This window comes from Tauraco erythrolophus, chromosome 8 (assembly GCF_009769465.1).
Source record: "Tauraco erythrolophus isolate bTauEry1 chromosome 8, bTauEry1.pri, whole genome shotgun sequence".
NCBI lineage: Eukaryota > Metazoa > Chordata > Aves > Musophagiformes > Musophagidae > Tauraco > Tauraco erythrolophus.
The window spans coordinates 33,573,730-33,591,953 of NC_141472.1; the positions used below are offsets into that span (position 1 = coordinate 33,573,730).

General features: G+C 44.5%; 1 protein-coding gene across 3 annotated transcripts in view; it reads left to right on the forward strand.

The window, feature by feature from the left end:
* Positions 1-18,224, forward strand: part of KALRN (kalirin RhoGEF kinase) — a 536,138-nt gene that overhangs the window by 430,909 nt on the left and 87,005 nt on the right. For all 3 annotated transcript variants that reach the window (XM_086615857.1, XM_086615858.1, XM_086615859.1), the window contains 2 exons: positions 4,287-4,316; positions 5,883-6,129. In XM_086615857.1, coding sequence (XP_086471983.1) covers positions 4,287-4,316; positions 5,883-6,129 — 277 coding nt within the window. The remainder of the gene's footprint in view (positions 1-4,286; positions 4,317-5,882; positions 6,130-18,224) is intronic.

Below are 18,224 nucleotides of genomic sequence, written 5' to 3' on the forward strand. Positions count from 1 at the left end.
AAACATACTGAAGGGGAAACTGAAGCATTTTAGGAGCAGAAAAAGGAAAAGGAGATAAATATGAACCAATGATGCAGCAATTTGAATAACAGAGTACGCTGGATAATTTAGTACAGTGAGTTGGGCTGGGCATGGTTCTTTGCATTATCGTCTATTTTTAAATAGCTTAATGTTGCATGAGAGGATACTTGTGTGTTACGTACTGACCGAGCGTCTTCGGCAGCCTCCAGCCCTTAGGCCAGACAAATGACAGGCTGTAGGCTTTGGCAAAGCTCTGGCAGCTCGAGCTCACGGTGTTTTCAGTGATACTCAAAAGGAGTTGATGCAAAGGTGAGACATGGGTGTAATGCACTGACATTTATTCTCCTGTTCTCTGTTACTACTCAGTTGTGAGAAGGGTCTGACCAAACTATAGGCATATTTGGAAATGGGGAACCCCAGGTATAACTGACCAGTGTGCCTCACTTGGCAGTGAGGCACAATGACTGGCAATGAGATTGCCTGAGCTGTAGTCGTTTCTCAGCAACCAGCCCAGGGATTTAAATACAGCACTGAGCAACAACAGGAACCACTCAGGTGCATGCAGCATTTGCTGCAGGGCTGGCTGGGAGGACATGGCAGCATCAAAACTCTGGCTGTTGCCCAGCTCACAGGGTCTCTCATGAGCATTAAACATAGTTCCCTGACAGAACAGGTAGCCAGGTTGTCTCTGTTATGTGCCCTCACATTTCACACACCACAATGTGGTTCATGAGCCTCTAACGAACTTAAGACCTTAATTATGAAAGGGCTAAAACCTGAATTATGGCACCGTGCCACAGGAGGGAAGACCCAGCACACCAATGTTTTGCACCCTGGTAGGAACAAGCAACTGAAATGCTGCTACATTTGCTGGGGCAGCTGATATTTATTCACTTGATGCTGATACAAGCACCACAGTTTCCCTATTACCAGTTCTGTGCCTCTCAGAGCTTGGGTTCATCTTTTAGAACCAGTGTGAGATCCATTGTGATTTGCAAGATTAACCATTTAGTTGCCCATTTAAGAATCACCTAAGGAATCCTTCTCCAGACACCCATCTCCCAAATCCCTGCTCACCCTGTTAGAGAGCTATTCATTCCCACTTTTCTTTCAACTGGAGCATATTTAGTACTAGTTAAGATCTATTTTAGAGGGAAGGAAGGAAAGCCTGTGACCTGATAGGTCTTTTCCATCTGCAGTATAATGATAAATATGCCTCTGGTGTTCAGCCTTGCTTCCTCTGGCTGCTGCTTTGTGGCTGGAAACTAAGCAGATGCAGCAGTGGCCACGCACACACACTGTGATTCAGGAAAGACGATCTTATGGTAATCCTGCACTAACCAGTACCTGCTGATCCCTGGAGCTGAGCTGGCTCCTGCGCTTGGAGCACCCTGGATGCCCCTGCAGCAGGATGTGTCCATGCCTGGGATCATTTTGGTGGCTGGCACTTCACCCTCCCATAGCTGATGGGCACTTGGTTCTGGTGTTCCCAGAAACAAAAAGACTCTTTTAAGTCATGACAAAACTCGTTCACCAGAGTCAGTGTGAGACATAAACTGCTCGCATCGATGCTCAGAGGTTAGTGAGCAATGTCCTGCAGTAGAGAGGGGAGTTTTCAATCGCTGTACAGCTGGGTCCCTGCCTGCACTGCTGACATGGGGCAAGGCTCTGTTCTAGCTCAGGTTTGATCTGTTTTAGAACATCATGATGAAAACACACACTGAATGCACAGCGATGCTTTTCAGCCCAGGCACAAGTGAACGCAGAGGATGGGAGATGGTTTGCTGGTGGCCGGCAGCGTGGAGACAGGCTGAGGCTTCTGCTAGCTGCTTTCAGAACATACGGCACGTTTGCTCTGGACTGCTGGGGGCCTTCTTGCTTCCTCATTGTGTTTTGCTATTTGCTTCTGCCATTTACTTTTCTTCCTAATGTTAGGGCTATTGCTTTCTGTGTAATTCATTAGATTTGTCCGTGTGTCAGATCTTTCAGTTATGCCTTGTGCTCTGCAAAGACATGTTGCATTGTCATTTTTATTTTAATGTCTCTCACCAGTCTTGTTGTACCATACACAGATTAGACTGCTGTCTGGGCTTTAAATATATCCAGTTGGTAACTTTAATTGTGGTTTTTATCACAGGAATAATAAAAGTGAACGTTACATGTTAAAATATGAAGCCATTTACCTGTGAAGTTCAACCTTAAGAGCATTCTCTATTTTCTTTCTCTTTCCAAACCAAATGCAATATGTGTGAGAAACCAGCTGCCCATCTGTATTCCAATTTGCATGCTCTGAGGTAAAGAGAAGCATGATGTACTTCTCTGAGATTGGAAAATTACTTTCTAAAAACAGATTAAGTAACTAATAGCTTGAGGGATCCCTTCATAAGTGAAAGGATTTCTGTCATTGGGAATCAGATGTATTTGCATTATTCCTCAGTGGCTTACAATTTGTATATGTATTTGTATAAGATGAGCTTTCTGGAGACATTACTTTGCTGTGGGTTAATTTGGTAAGCAAATGTTCTTTGTGGTGTGGTGGTATGTAAGACACAAAACAGGTATGGCAAGCACTTACTTGGAAGTCCTTGGCGAAAGGAAGGAGCTCCTTTTCCGTTCTTTGTGGTCAGCACCCAAAAATTATCTGTGAGCCCCTACGTGAGCTAACTGCTTGCACCTATCACCTGCATCTGTAAAAGGGAACCTGCTTAATTCCTCCTGCCAAAGAAGATGTATTTTTTGGTATGTATTATTTTAGCACCAGATCCTCCAGCAGTGAGTTGGAGCATGGGGAAGCCCTGGTCCATATTTCCATCCAGAGGATATTGGAGGAGCAGGTGATATAAATTCACACAGCTTCCAGGGAGCTGAGGAAGGTTAGCTCCCCCACTCACACACCAAAGGTAGGCTTTTAAAGCCTCTTTCCCCTGCTGAGGAAGAGCTTGATCACACCGGGTGCTGAGCAGCTCCTAGAGGGAATGATTACTTCCAGTTCTCCTTATATTAAATAGCTATTTTTAATGAATCAGAGAAAACAAGAGCTCGGGGCAACATGGTACCTAAGAGTCATGGAGAACACCTGCCTCCTCTGGGATAATGATTACAGGTGTTGCCCCAATTGAAGCATCTGTTTGTATCACAGATGTTTAGTTATTTGAGGAGAGATTGACAGAGGCCTGCGATAGACTGATTTTAGGTGAGCTGCCCCTCAGGCTGCTGTGCGGAGGGCAGGGTCGCAGATGGGGAGCGAGGAACTGCTTAGGGCAGCACTTGCCAGGTTGATGCTCCCTGGAAAGTACTTTGTTAGTCCCAAACTCTCCCAAGTGCTGTCTTCAGCAAGTCTTTTTCCCTGGGATGTTTCAAGGCTGTTTAATGTTTCCTGCTTAAGCAACAAAAATGATTTATTTTTCAAAAATCAACCCAAACCACCTGAAGAGATTTTTTTAATATTCTGGAACATCCTCTGCCCATATCACTGGAAAGGATGGGTCTTGGGATCCTGTCTGAACCAGCTCCTTCAGCCTCAAACACCGCACGTCATACTTAGATAAGCACTTTGAAGACAAGCGGGAGTTAATTCCTTAGGGCAAATTAGCTTGCTGTGGGATGGCAAACACGGACACCTAGTGGTCCTCGAGTGCAGGGCACGTAGATGCTTTAAACTCTCTGGAAGAGGAGTAGATACAGCAGAGTGTTTGTTCACGTTTTCCCCTAACAGAAGGAGAGATTTGATTATTTTCAGAGCAAGTATCATAGATAACATAACATGGGTGAAATAAAATTTACTTGGCAAGGAGTAGTGAAAGAATTAGGGGAAAAGCGCCACATTTGCTAAGGTTTGTCGGTGTATTTACTGAGAAGTAATCAGGTTTTTTTCTGGTGTCTTAAATATCTCATACCATATCAGATCTGATACCATATTGGATCAGAAAGATTTTCTACTCCTAAATTAGTCCATAGCAAAGAAATCACTGTAAATATTATAGGAATACCTTGTTCTTACCATACCTGTGAATGTTTGTACTCCAGTTATGGGGAGATTATGTCAGTGTGATGAGTGGTGGGTTTGCTGATAAACTGCATAGCTAGGTGCTAAACTGATCTCTCGCGTGCTTTCACCAACCCACTGAGCTCTTTCTGCCAGGATTAATGCTAGCACTTTGTCTGAATGGCCTCGAACAGCTGCCATGGTTTGTTTTGTTTGTTTTTTCTATTTATTTACAAATAATCTTTCAGAGAAATATTTCCTTCTTCTTCCCCAAATCTAGCATTTCGTCTACGGCAGAGACACAGGACAGGTGAGAACCAGTCCTTGTCCACTGACCCCTTTCTGTAATTGTAAATATCACCCCTGTGAATGGGATTTCTTTCACACCTGCATTGGACACACAAACCCCAATGCCACCGAGTGAGGAGACAGGCCGTTCCCATGGGAGTGTGCATTCAGGGCTGCTTGGGCTAAAATAAGGGATTTTGAGATTGTACCAGTCTGTAGAGATGTGCACTCTCCTCAAGGGCTCCCCCATTCAAACTGGTGAGCAGATCCCAGTTCTCATTGATTTCACAGAGATGCTCAGCATCTTACAAGACTTCTCCCAATTCAGTTGGATTTAGAATTTGTTCTTTTAAAAACGTTTTCTAATATGCTCGGCTTTAGCTTCATATCCTAAGAAATAGGGAGGTTTATGGTAGATTACACTGTTTTGAATCAGTTTGTTTACTATTCTCATCTTAATAACTTTTGAATCAGTGGACTAATTTCTGTCAGATTTGACACTGGAATAAGGATCTCAAAGATTCCTCCATGTTTCAGGGAAACAAGCAGCATGTAGAGGAGAACGACCCAAAAGAGGGCCCCTAATGACAGGCAGACAGTGAGAAATCCACACTGCAGAGGAGCATTAAGAAAGATTCCTCACACTAGAAAAACTCAGATTTGTGCTTACATCTTTTTAGATCCAAAAATCAACCTCTGAGATCCAAATCTGTAAGAAAACAAGCTTCATTAGCTCTGCTGCTTGTGCAGTCACTTCTGTTTGGTTCTGCTGTAGACACAAGTGCTTATATATCCGGTCTCTGGTTATGTAGAGACTATGATTAAACAGAGACCGGTATTGTTCATCGAGAGTCGCAGGGTGTGAGGCTGAAGGAAAGCAGCAGGTTGCCAGCACCCAGTACGGAAGTAAAACGATACATTTATTCTTAGATACAAATCCTGGAAGTCAGCATATAATCAATCATTCTATGTTTATATATTTACACCTCTGTTTTCCATCAGAGAGCATGGGAGGAGCTTTTCTGATCCGGCCCCGTCAGGATTCCCTACTCTCCCAAGAGGTCCCTAGAGCAAGTTGGGGAAGATGAGGGCATGTTTCTTGTCTTGCAAAAAAATTGTAGCTGTATCCTCACTGCACTGGTGGCATGTGGGAATGTGTCTAGTTCATGCGTAGAGGGGTGAGCTGCGATTTGTCCTGCCATGAGGCACAGTGCCGAGGCAGCCTGGGCTACTGCCAGTCCAGCAAGTCACCCCAGAAACTAAAGCAAGAAAAAAAGCAAGGTTTGTGATGGACACCCACAGCTAGAAAATTCACAGCTAGAAAATTTGCCCACAGCCAGCATTCAAAAGGTCACTGGGTGGGTAGCTCTGATTTCTCACTTCAGCCTAGCGGAATCAATAAGAAGTAAAGGAAACCAAGGCCACAACATGTTGAACTTTGACAAAAGCAATTATTAACTTGGCTTCTAAGGAACACAAATCCCGTCTTTGCCAATGTAAATATGATGCAGAGATGATTGCCTTCATCCTGCCCCCTCTGACTTCTATTCCTGTTCTTTTTTTTTTTTTTTCTGTTGAACCTGGGCAGTTGTCTGGAGGGTGTGAACTAACCGTGGTGCTCCAGGACTTCACAGCGGGCCACAGCAGCGAGTTGAGCATTCAGGTGGGACAGACGGTGGAACTGCTGGAGAGGCCAAGTGAAAGGCCGGGCTGGTGTTTGGTGCGGACCACGGAGCGGAGCCCACCTCAGGAGGGTCTGGTCCCCAGCAGCGCCCTCTGCATTTCCCATTCCCGCAGCAGCGTGGAGATGGATTGCTTCTTCCCTTCAGGAAAAGGTAGGCAACAGTCCGGCAGGTTTTAACACTGTTTCAGATTTCCCCTTTTGTATCATGTAAGTGCAAAGCTGCTTGGGCTGCCCTGGCAGTCGGCGTGGGTAAAAGGCTGTTGAGTCGTTAGTGAGTTTTGTTACCAGATGTCTGTGAACGGGCACAGCACTGGCCTAACTCCATTTCCATGAATCAATGTTTGTACGTGTTGCGTCTTTTGCTGTGTGGCAATCGTTCTTGTCTTGACATTCTGGATAAAAATTAGAGCTTTAAAGAGCAAAGGCAGTGTTTTCAGTGCCTAAAAGCCTAGAGGGTGGGAAAGGCATGTTGTATATGCACCCAGGATGCCCCAAATTGTGGATGTGTTATTTTATGAGTGCCACAGTGCACATGAGTGCATGGACTTTTTAGTATATCCCTGTCCATTATTGCAAAGAAGCCACCAGTGAGTACTGATACACCTATCGACTCGTGAACTGGAGACGTGTGTAATGGCACAGTACGATGGGGAAATAAATAATCCTTTACAATTAGCGTGTAACAAAGCAAATCCCTGGTATTATCCTGAGAGCTTGGGCTTCACCCGCAATGAAAGGTGAAATATTGTTCGTCTCTGTGGTGTCTGTGGCCTATTCAGTTGATGTTCTGTTCTGAGCAATGTGTGTCCTGCATATAGCATCCATGCAACCAGGCATAGGAGACGCTCCAGAATGATAAAGGAGAACCAGTCCAGTTCAGTGTGGCCAGAGCAGGTCTCCTTTTGGCTGTGCCTCCACTTTTGACCGCCCCCACTTTTGACCACACACAATGCAAGTAAGGGCCAGGGAGGAAAGGCTCCTCTTGTCCCACTCCTGACTTCAAGCCTGCAACCTGAACTGGCTTTTTAAAATTTTTTTTTCTCTGCTGCATTAAGGGAAATAGAATTTGATCTGTTCTTGTTTGAGCAAGTTAAGCTTGGTGGTTTTGTTTGTTTTGAGAAAAATCATTGAACCCGGCTGTAGTCCATCCTCGCTCCCTGCCTGCACTCCCAGTACGGAGGCGGGGAGCAGGGCAAACCCCCAGGACCGAGCAGCGCAGTAGGGCCAGGGTCTGCAATCAGAGTTTCCCTTAAAGAGCCGTCTGATCCAAACCTGGGGAAGGAGAGCTCAGCTTTTCCTCTCAGTTTTGATCCTCTCAGCAGGTCTCTCTTGGTTAGGTGCTTCCCCTTGCCCTGCTTTGCAAGAGAGAGGAGATGAAGTCAGTGTCCACTCTGCCTGCGCTGCAAACTCCAAACTCCTCGCTCACTCCTCAGACCCGCTGCTGACTCTCCTCCTGCCTCATGCCGGGACCCTGCCCTCCTTCTGCTGCCACAGGAGCCTGTCCTGGGCCTCAGCTCTCCCCTCAGAAGCGCTGCACTTGCTTACAAGCTAATTAAATCTGTGAACAAACAGAAAAGTCAAGCTGAAAATCAGCCTGGTCTGCTAAGAGCAGGCGCTGCCTGGCATGACTCATAGGAAGCCAGAGACGTGTCTGCTGCGTGCGTGGTCCGGCAGTCAGGCTTGGTCCTCTGCTGAAGGACACTGTGAGACATCACTCAAACTTCATTTGGGTGCACCAGGTCGTAGAGCTTTTCCTCAATTGAAACAAAACTAAAAATGGCAGGAGCAGGCTGTGGAAAGGGAGGCAAGAAATCCCGAGGAGGATGGAGCCAGGGTGGTGCAGGGGCTGAGGGCTGGCAGGGAGCATGGGGACTCTGCTTCTGGCATGATTACGTGAGCTTCAGGGCCCAATTGCACTGCAGGTACGGTGTGATGGGCATACTGCCAGGCTGTGGCTCGTGGACCAGAGCCGACTGATGCCTGGAAGCCAGCGGGCTGTGTCAGCACAGCGCCGAGCCGGCGCTAGCACACTTTGCCTGCCTGTGGGGCGGGTTGTCTCATGTAACACACTGCGACTGCTTCCAGGTTGGAGCTGGGTCTTGTCCCATCTTCTCCAAGCAGGTGCAGAGTGGGTCTGGGGCCGGCTGGCTCCAGCCATGTATTCATGGACTTTGTTTCCTTATTTGTCTTTCCCCCTCAGCCTCGGTTTTCTTCCTGCACATACCAAAGCTGTATGAGGGAGCATTAATGGGATCTCCAGAAGTGCTGCTAGAAATAATAAAAATAACCATCCAATCCACAATTTTGGCCAGAGTACAGCAAATAGGTCCTGTGTCTAATCAGTTCTCCCTCTATTAGGAAAACAGGAAATTGTTTAAACTGAATGAACAGATGCTGGGAATAAAGAAAGAGGGGTAAGTTTAAAGGGGAAAATGCACTAGCCACTGGAAGAGCCTGCTGGTCTTATGAGAAGCTGGAAGGATTAGCATGATAAATGGCTTCTGACTATTCAGATTCATGTCCTTCTCTGCTTCCAGTAGCTTTAGGCATGGGTTGGACTCAGGATCCTTTGGTCCAGCCTTCCAAAATTTCTGGCCTTTCTCTACAACCCAGAACAAAGGCTGGCACATTTTGTATCAACAACAAATGGTGTCCTCTGTCCGTTTCAAGTATGTAAATACATGGCTGCAGAAGAGCAGGTTAATAGCTGAATTTTGCTTGCAATTACCAAGACTCATAATTCTTTGCTTTTACTAGCACTGTAATTTCAAGAACAGAAAGTGTCTATACTTAAAACATTTCTAATAGTAGAATTTGCCATCTATGATAGAAACATGCAGAGTTTTGACAAGTATTAAAACACAGTTACTTCTGCTTAGTGGGAAATGGCAAATTACTATGTTTGGTCCTATTATAAGTTATGGTGGACTATAAATGTGACTCATGTGGCTCACAGAAGCTACCTACCATCCTTAAAGTGAAAGAGTAAAGAAAGTAATTTGTCAGCCAACATATGAATAGATGAAGGCTTGAAAGATTTGGTGGGATCAATAAATCAAAAATAAGCCCTTTTAAACAGCCTCACTGAAAGCTACTGGAAATGCAAAACCAAACTTCACAACTGAACATGTGCTCTGGTTCTTCCTCACTTTTTTACACTATTCCTTTGAAAATAGGTAATGAATTATCGTAAGATAGTGCAAAAGGAAAAACGTAGTGCAAATGTAAGAGAAAAAAAAACTGAAAGACAACACTTCCTACCTTTTGTAATGAATATCTTTACAGATTTGTCTTGTTGTTGATCAGTAAAAGTGCAGAGACTTTGAGGTCTGATCTTGCAGCCTTCCATCTGACTGCTGGCTGTGTTCCTTTGGAAGGATATACATTTGATTTTTTTCATGACTTGACTACAGCTCAGAGCCCAAGGATAGTCCTGCCTGTCCTTTCTGTCTGATGATCTGACAGTGTTTGCAATCATCTTCTGCTAAAAGGCGAACAGGTTTCTGGGATTCACCTTTTGCAAGTGAATTGCAATTGAAGTGAATTTGCAATTGAAGTTTACAGATGACTGAGTAAAAGGAACTCGTCTGCAGTCTCTGTTAGTGTACTCAAGAATTTGTGGGATGGGGTTTTTTCTGACTAACGTTCCTAGGAAGGAAGAAGAAAGACGTGACACTGGGAACGAAGCTCTGTTAGAACTATCCCACATGGCTAATTACAGGAGAGCTGTCTCTTTTACCCTATAATTGAGCTCTAAGGTATTAAGCTATAAATTTCAAATTAAGAGAGAAATCCACATAGATAGAAAGCAACTTAATGACCTAGCCAGTATTCATTAAGCACACTGTGACAAGCATATTCCTGGTGTCAGCCTGTTAGCTTTGACTGAGTGATTCCAAATTTGAATTTGGCCCATGAAACATTTAGATGAAATCTTGATCTTAAAACTCTTGTCTTATGACTTCTCACCCAGCATTTTTCTTGTAACATCGAAGTCACAGTGTAATTCAAAGAGTAACAGAGGCTAGTTCTTGCAGTAATTTTAAGCAACCTCCATCACCAAAAGAATAAGAAAGCGTTGAAAAAAAAAAAAATAGGGGTTTATGTCACTTGTTTTGGACTGATGATATGCAAAGGGAACCTCTTCAGGGCCCCAAACCAGACCCTGCCTGCAGGACACTTGTGTCTGGTACATATCTCTGGAGGACACGAGGACTACATTGTTTTAAGATGCTATGCAAACATCTTGCTGTGCAGGCAGATGGCCACTGAACAGCAGGGCTTTGGTGGCAGTGGTGGGTCCTTGTAACAGAGCAAACTGAGAAGTAGTTGGGTCTCTTCCAACTGAAGAGGGAACATAGGTCTCACAAGGTGTATGTTAGCAGGGTGAGCATCTCACCTGCACTTCCCAGATGGGTCGCGTTGGCCCTGGTGCATCAGCTGGGAGAGCACCAGACTTTGGGCAGGAGGGACAGGAGTTTTAATGCTGCTGAGGTGACAGCTTGTACATTTAGGAGGGTCGCCTACCTGATCCTACAGCCAGGGAGAGCCTGTGGTGGATAGGTGCGATGGCGGGCTGGGCTGTGAAAGAAGGAAGCAGAATAAGGATTTAACGAGGCTGATGAGAAGAGGAGCAGTATCAATGAAACAGAGGTCATGCTGAGACCTGCGTTTTTGTGACCACCCCTCGTGGGAAAGCGCAGATCATTTAATGGATTAGCGTGCAAAGCTGGTAAGGCTAATCCGGCTCTTGCTGGGGTTGGAAGTCTCTTTCCTCCAGTTCCTGGTCTCAGAAGAGTGATCTATGTAGGGAAAAGCATAATCGTTTCTTCCCACGTCTCTGTTTTTAAGAACATCTTGGATTTTAGTGAGGGAAAAGAGTCTAGGCTGCTTTTATTGTGTCCCTGTTCCTGTTGAGTATTCAATTGCAATCTGCATTGGCTCACACACTTTCTCTGTTGTGTTTTAAACAATCTGTGTTGCAAAACATATTTGATGGTAATGATTCTTGATGTCCCAGGAGAGCTTTGTGAGGACGATTCAGAAGTTTTAGTGCACTGCATTAAACCTTCAGTTGTCCTTGTAGCAGCTGAGAACTTGTTTTTGTTTTCGAAAATCTTAATTAAGAGCAGTCGATTAAAATGTTTGTAAGGCTCTGAACTAAAGGAAACATTTCATTAGGTAACACAGTTGATTTAACTGGCACATAAACAGGTCATGGGGTTTCTATTCAGCAAACAATGTTCAGACTCCCATTGTCAATATAAATATGCAGTATTTAAATAGAAAAACAAACCCTCACCTCTGTTCCTAATACCATTCCAACAAGGGTGCTTAGAGTCAAAATTTCATAGTATAGACTGTCTTTCAAGAGAGGTCACGTGGACCCCTCCTGCCAGGATTTAGTGCCTCATGGCATGCTTGTTACAAGCTCAGGACATGGCTCACCTAGAAAAATCACATCAGGAAAGTTTTTGCTGTGTTTTCCCTCCTTTTCAATTATGGTAAAGCAGCTGGAAACAAGTTGGCTAACCAGTGTGGTGTGACTGTGGGCTGGCACCAAGGACTGCCGGGCCCAGCTCGGGGTTACCGCTCTACCTCAGCATACACGTGTGGCTCCATGTGATTGTGAAAGGAGTGGGAATAGAAAGATCAAAGAACTCAAAACCACCTTGCTATTTCAATCAGATCACACTTTCCCTTGTTTTTTCTCCACTGTGTCTCCCTCCTCTCTCATCAAACAATGGCTGTTTGTCTTCACTTTCATGGCACTTCACAGCTTCTCCCCACGATATCATTCCTTTCTGCCTCAGTAGGCAATGTCTGCCCCAGTGCTGGAGAGCTGGTGATGCCTTACTCCCTTGCCTACTGGTATCTTTCGATCCCAGACCTTTATGCTTTCTCTTACTTCATAGTCACCCTGTGGAAGAACTCAGATACCCATAATGTGTCCATCCTTAGTGCTGTTCATGCTTACACCTTCTCCTGGACTCTGTTATCTCCAAAATAATAAAAAATGAACAAATATTTAGCAACAGTTGACAATATGGGTGATGAGATCCAATTTTTGTTGTTTCTAAGAGGTAGGCCAAGTCCATCCTGAGAGGATGAGCCATACCTGTGTAAGGATATTCATATCACTGTGACTGTAGCTCTACCAGGGATTTTACCTGTTGGATACATCAGTACATCAAGAAGACAGAACTATGCTGACAAATCCTTGCACAGTCAGGGCAGCGTCAGTCCAAGCACCACCTGAGTAACTGATAAGTTAGGCACAGCCTGACCAAGCATGGCAAATACTTGTCCTCCACGGTGAGTCGCAGCAGCTACAAGTCATGGACGCAGATTGTATGCAGGCTGTTGGAGCCATGTTCTGATGGCTTGTGAATACCCATATTTCTCTGACGTGGTATTTCCATTTCATTATTTTTTCTGATTTTCACACTGGCATCACTAGATATTTAAAGCTAGATTCAGCTATGTGGACTTGTTCAGGATGTATCAGGTACCAGTAAAGTCAACTACACTTATTGCTTCAGCTGCTTTGTTATCTAATCAAAGCAAAAGGCCTCCAGTGCTCTACCTGGAACTTTATTTTTGTGGAGAAGTACAATTTTGATGAATGCTTTTGATAAAACAGGAAAAGCTATTTTGGGGGAAGTTGCTTTGCTTTTGTACAGTGGATTTTTATTATTTTAAACACAGGAGCCTTTGTTTAAAAGAGAGAAGGCCTGCAAATTTTCTTGTTTACTTTGCCTTTGCTTCCCCTTTTGACAGAGGGTAAGACTTTATCCACCTAGTCCTCTGTCAGCTTAACCCCAAATTTCACTGTACAGTGTCTGTGCTGGCTTTTTCACTGGAAAATAAAAAAAAAAAAAAAAAAGCAGAAGGGAGGGAATTTAAAATACTGTGGCCAACTGAGCTCATCAAGAATGCCAAAGGGTTCGGCACCTGGTCTGGCAGAGAAACTACAGGGAAACTTAGCAGTGGTACACAGAGTGCTGTAATCCACACGTACTGTGGTCACAAATGGTTTGATCAGGATTAGACCATGGATGCTGTAATGTTTGAACACATCACCGTTTGTTGGGCCTGATTCCCTAATGTGAGACCCATCTACCTGCTTTTCCTGCTGCTTCTTCCAGCCTTGTCATAGGTCACCCTCGCTACATGTGTACCCGGAGCGACTTGGGGAGTACAGCAAATAGGATAAACCACAGGATAAAGGTGGGCAGAATTCGGTAGCTGATACTGCAAAAAGGTCAGGGCACCTGAGCTAAAGGTCCCTTCTGGCATTACAGTCTCTGACAGCTTTATTATTGTACAACTCATGCTCAGTTTTCTAATGCATAGCTTACAGCACCTTTAGGACCTCTGCTTAATTTGTCTGGGAGGCTTTCAGAGAATAGGGTTTCCTGGTGGCAAATACCATATCGATCACCTCTATCTCATCATTAACATACTGGCACCATCATCCCAGGCTGTCACTGAGTATGAGATAGAATTGCTATCAAGGTAATAAATCCTTCTGATTTTAGCATCACATGTCAAGGCCAGCTAAAAAAATAAGAAGAAACCTGGCAGAGAATCCCTAATAGTGGTCAAACAGGAAAGCATCAGTGAAACTGTAGTGCAGGATGTTTCCAAACTCAGTGTGGATCTGTGAGAGGACAGAAATATTCACATTTCAGAAAGGTTAAACACTTGTCTCTGGGGAAGGAAGCAACGACCATGGTATATCGCTGCTACGCAGGCTTCTGTCAAGAATGCGCAGAGCGGTGCTCATGGGATGTCTATTTCCAAAATGAAAAATGTTCTCTCTCAAGATAAAGGGTCATTTGTTTCCTTTAGATATGCTTGTGGGTTTGTTGGAGAGGCAGTGTTTGGAAGAGGGCACAGTTACTTATTGCAGCACTTCTATTTTGTAGAGAGATGGTGGTTTGGTAGGTCCAGGGTTGGGTGGTGGAGCTCAGCATACAGCTGGCTAGGCAGACTGGGTCTCCCTGTCGAGGACTGGAGCTGTAGAGAGTGAGGGGAAAGGGGAGAGGGATTGCAGCTCTAAAAACGCTTTCTCTTACGGCATCTCTGGACCTGTTTCCTCTCTTCACTTGCCTTATTTCTATCTGTCTGAGGTGTTGAGAGCAACACTCAGGCAGACGTGGCTAAGCATTTTAAGATGAGGCAGAGAAAGAGACTCGAGTCACCGAGACATAGCCATGCATTCTCCCAACTTTTTGATGTTTCTCTAAGACTCTCACGTCCTGCTGTAGTTTGCTTGTAAAGTCATTGTTGGAAGGCATTTTCATGCTTCCCCACAGGAAAAAAAAAAAATGACACAGAGATCCTCTCTGCGTTGGGCTCAGGACCACGTGTCCTCCCACAGCTTCTGTGCAAGACCAAGGTCATAAATTCTCCACTCCCTCCTGGCTCTCCTGCCTGCCTTCCCAGCCTTCTTTCCTAGGGTCACCTCATGCTTTCCAGGGCCAGGTTAAGCCAACCCAGATATTCAGGGCTCTGTGCAGTGAGATAGCATTGTGCTCCTCAGTGCAGGTGTTGAGGAGCCCCAGAGCACCCCTTTCCCTATACTGCAGAGAAGCAAGAACCTCCCTCCTTGGCGCAGCTCACTCACAGACAAAGGGGAGGTCCCAGCTGGTCTGTGCTGCTAGGACCTAACTGCTTAGGTGGTGGGTGGGTGGGTGGCCACAGCCCTCTTCTGGCCCCATGAGCATACCTGGGAGGATTTCAGCTGTGCATACCTGGACGAGCAAGACCACACTGGTCCTATTTTCCCAATTCATCTTCAAAGGCATGCTGGAAAAGGAGTCTTTAATTTTTATCACTCACATATTGATATCCCAACCATTGGGACATCACAAAGGCCAAAGACAGTTCTACTGTGTAGAACTACTACTACAACTACGACGACGTACTATACTTTTAATTCATTAAGTGAGATAGTTTCCTGGAGTAATGTGGACTGTGCAGCATCCTGTATAGCCTGGGGAAGACCAGAGGCTTTTTCCATTTGAAGGACCTTAAGCCAGGGAAGGCCTGTCCTGCCCAGTCCCCGGTTCTCCCAGTGATCCCAGCACATCTCCTTTCACAAAATGGCTGAGCTCAGCCTTCCCTTGCGTTAGCAGGGTCAGAGCGGAGCCTTTGAAGGGACTCCACTAAAAGTGCTCATTCAGTCTGAGCAATGGTGGTTGTAGTGAGAAAGGACTCAGGCTCCTGCTGTCCAACTGAGGTTCAAGAGACCAGGTCAGGTCAGGTATTGTCCAAGGCTCTCTGCACAGTTATCCAGGGGAAGCACCTACTGAAAACAGTCTGAATATAATGCCTGTTTCTTTTTGTTAACTGCATAGGAACCTTATAGATGCCTTCTGTTTCTTCTCCTTGGATCCGTGGTACCTCGGTGCACTGCAGACACTGGAGCAAGCGGGCAGAGCAGAGAGTTCAGTCTGTAGCATGAGGTTTTATACTAGCTCTGACCTGAAGCCAGCAGCCATAACATCTCCGTGCCTCTGCCTCACTAGTGAAAAACAAGCAGCCTGGAGGAAGGGTATAAAAATAGCTCCTTGAGTAACATCTATTTCCTCTGTGTTTAGTCGTGTGTCTCGAAATACATGTTGCCTGGTGGAAGAGGGGAGTTGTTCTGTAGCACTTGGCCCATCCAGCTAACAGGAAGGTCAGCCTTAAAGAGCGACGGGAGCGTGTGGATGGCTTGTGTCTTGTGTTTCCTCAGAGACCAGACTAAATTTAGCAGAGTCACAGATGTACATTGGTCTGTAATCCATCTGGGACTGCGGGGAGAAGAGTGGGATCTGGGTTGTTTGCCTAGGCTTTTTGCTGTGTAACCAGATTCAATGAGCCACCATTCATTATTATGTTCCTCATGGTTTTCTGCCTTGCCGAATATGCTGTAACTTGCTGCCTGATCCTTTTCTCCAAAATGTTTAATGTTTAAGCATGAAAGAAAAATAAACTGCTGGTCCTGGGTTCATGCCTAACATCCCTACTAACTTCATGTCCAATTGTGGATGTACTTCTTAATAGCATCATCACAAAGGCTGGACCTATAACTGGTGCTTGCAAGAACTGCAGTAACACAAATACTAATGACTGATGATTTTGGCTTCCCCAAAATGTTGCCTCCTCACTCTTTCAGCCTCCAGACACTTAAAGGGACTAATCCTAAATGCAGTATTTGCACCCTGCAAGGAAGGCCTGTACACTGCTGGGCTGGTCCTTCCGTTGCTAATCTTAAACAAATATTTTATGAGTATGTTTTGAAGTGAACTAGCTCTGCTAAAAATCCCATATCCCTGACCAGTCTGAGCTGGAGATAGGCAAACTGCAATGCAAAGCACATGTGTATTAAATAATGTATTTCAAGTAACTGAAATTATGTTTCTGTGTATCTGCTTCAGTACACTGCACAGATTTGATATATTGATCCTGACACAAGAAGGCTCATTTTCCTGTCACTTACACCAGCATTTTGTCGGAGCAGTTATTCTCAGGTTGCACATTTTGCAAAAGAGACTGAACCAATGTCAACTTTGCTTAGTTCAGATTAATCCCAAATTCTAGAAAGTAGAGTTAATGTTATTGTCACTATGATGGTCTAAAAGTCTAGGGCAGGAGGTTACGTACATAAACGTACAGTTTGTTTTTTTCCATTCATATGAACTGGTCTCATAAAAGATACTATCTCTTCTTACAAAAGTTGCCTTTAACTCCAGAATTGCATTTATCTTTTCTTTAATGCAGAGTCCATATTTGACTCTATTTTCCTTAAATCTGTTTAAATAAGTCTCTCACAGTTCAGAACAGCTAAAGAACAGTTCTCTTTTTTATTATAAGAAATTAAACCATTCTTGTCTTTGGTTGTCCTCAACATTTATTAAAAGGCTCTATTTTACATACGTTCATAAATGCACTGAAGAATTATTGATTCTGCAGAACTGTAATGTAGTGAAATAAGTATTTTCTTTCTTTTGAGAGTTTGAAAAATACAAATTACATTTCTGGCAGCGTTAAAAAAAAAAAGAGGGATAATTGCTTGCATATTGCAGTAAAGATTGGGATGGCATTTTTTCTGTTTTCTAGACTGGGAAGGAACACTGAAATCTTTCCACTCACGGTACACTTTTAAAAAGTATTCTTAGGTCTTCATACATTTCAGTTTTACTCCTTCCAGACTGTACCCAGCTTTTTATTTTCTCTGCAGATTTCATGTAGCTTCAGAATTTTAAGTTAATAGCTGCATTTTGCCAAGGAATATATACCCAGTTTCCTTGGAAATCTAAGGGAATTGCATTTAGGTATCAGAGAACACATTCTGGCCTTAAGAGCCAAATGGCATTCTTCAGAAAAGCACTGAAGAATTTATTAACTCTGCAGGACTCTTACTCAGTGAAATAAGTACATTTTTCCTTCCACTGACTGCAAAAGTCAAAATAAGTTTCATGCAGTGTGAAGGAATCAGAGTGCTCTTGCTGCAAAGGAAGGGAAGGCCCTTCTAGCCCGTAAAAAAATGTTTTGTGCGTGGATGGCAGGGGAAGGTAGTTCAGACTTTACACCCCAGTGGTCTTCATGGCCATTGCACACATCTTCAGACAAACCTGCTGCAGTTGTGCTAAGCATACACAGTGCTGCTCCGCAGGAGAATTGCTTTGTACATAGCCTTCACCTGGGAGCTATACACGTTCTTCAGTGTTCAATCTGCTACAGCCTTTCCTTATTTCGAAGATGTGTCTTTCTGCACGTAGGGAAGCAAAAATGAACATTCCACTCCCCATCAGCTTGCTCATTGCCACCGTAAAACTTGCGACGGGACGTGCAGGCCCAACAGAGATGGGTCTGATCTCAGCAGCACTGAGGGCTGGTGCTTCTCTCTGCTGAGCAAAAGATAGTTGGCCAGATGTAAGTACCCATTTTGTCTCACACAGGGAGGTTGAACCTCTCTGAGCATCAGACATGCACCCTATACCTACCTGAGCAGCAAGGATCTCCCATAGTGAGTGGGATCACTGAGACCAGGAGATAGTGCAACAGTACAGGTGATGCATCAGTCATATAGCTTGAAGCTTTTCCAGTAAAATCTGGACAATAATGACAGGAGAACCAAGGCAGATCAAGGAACCAATCTAGGCTAAAATGAACTTTTTTTTCCACCCTAGGTTAATTTTAACCTGGATCCGTTTGTGGATCAGATTCACTGTGAGGCTGCACAAACATTTC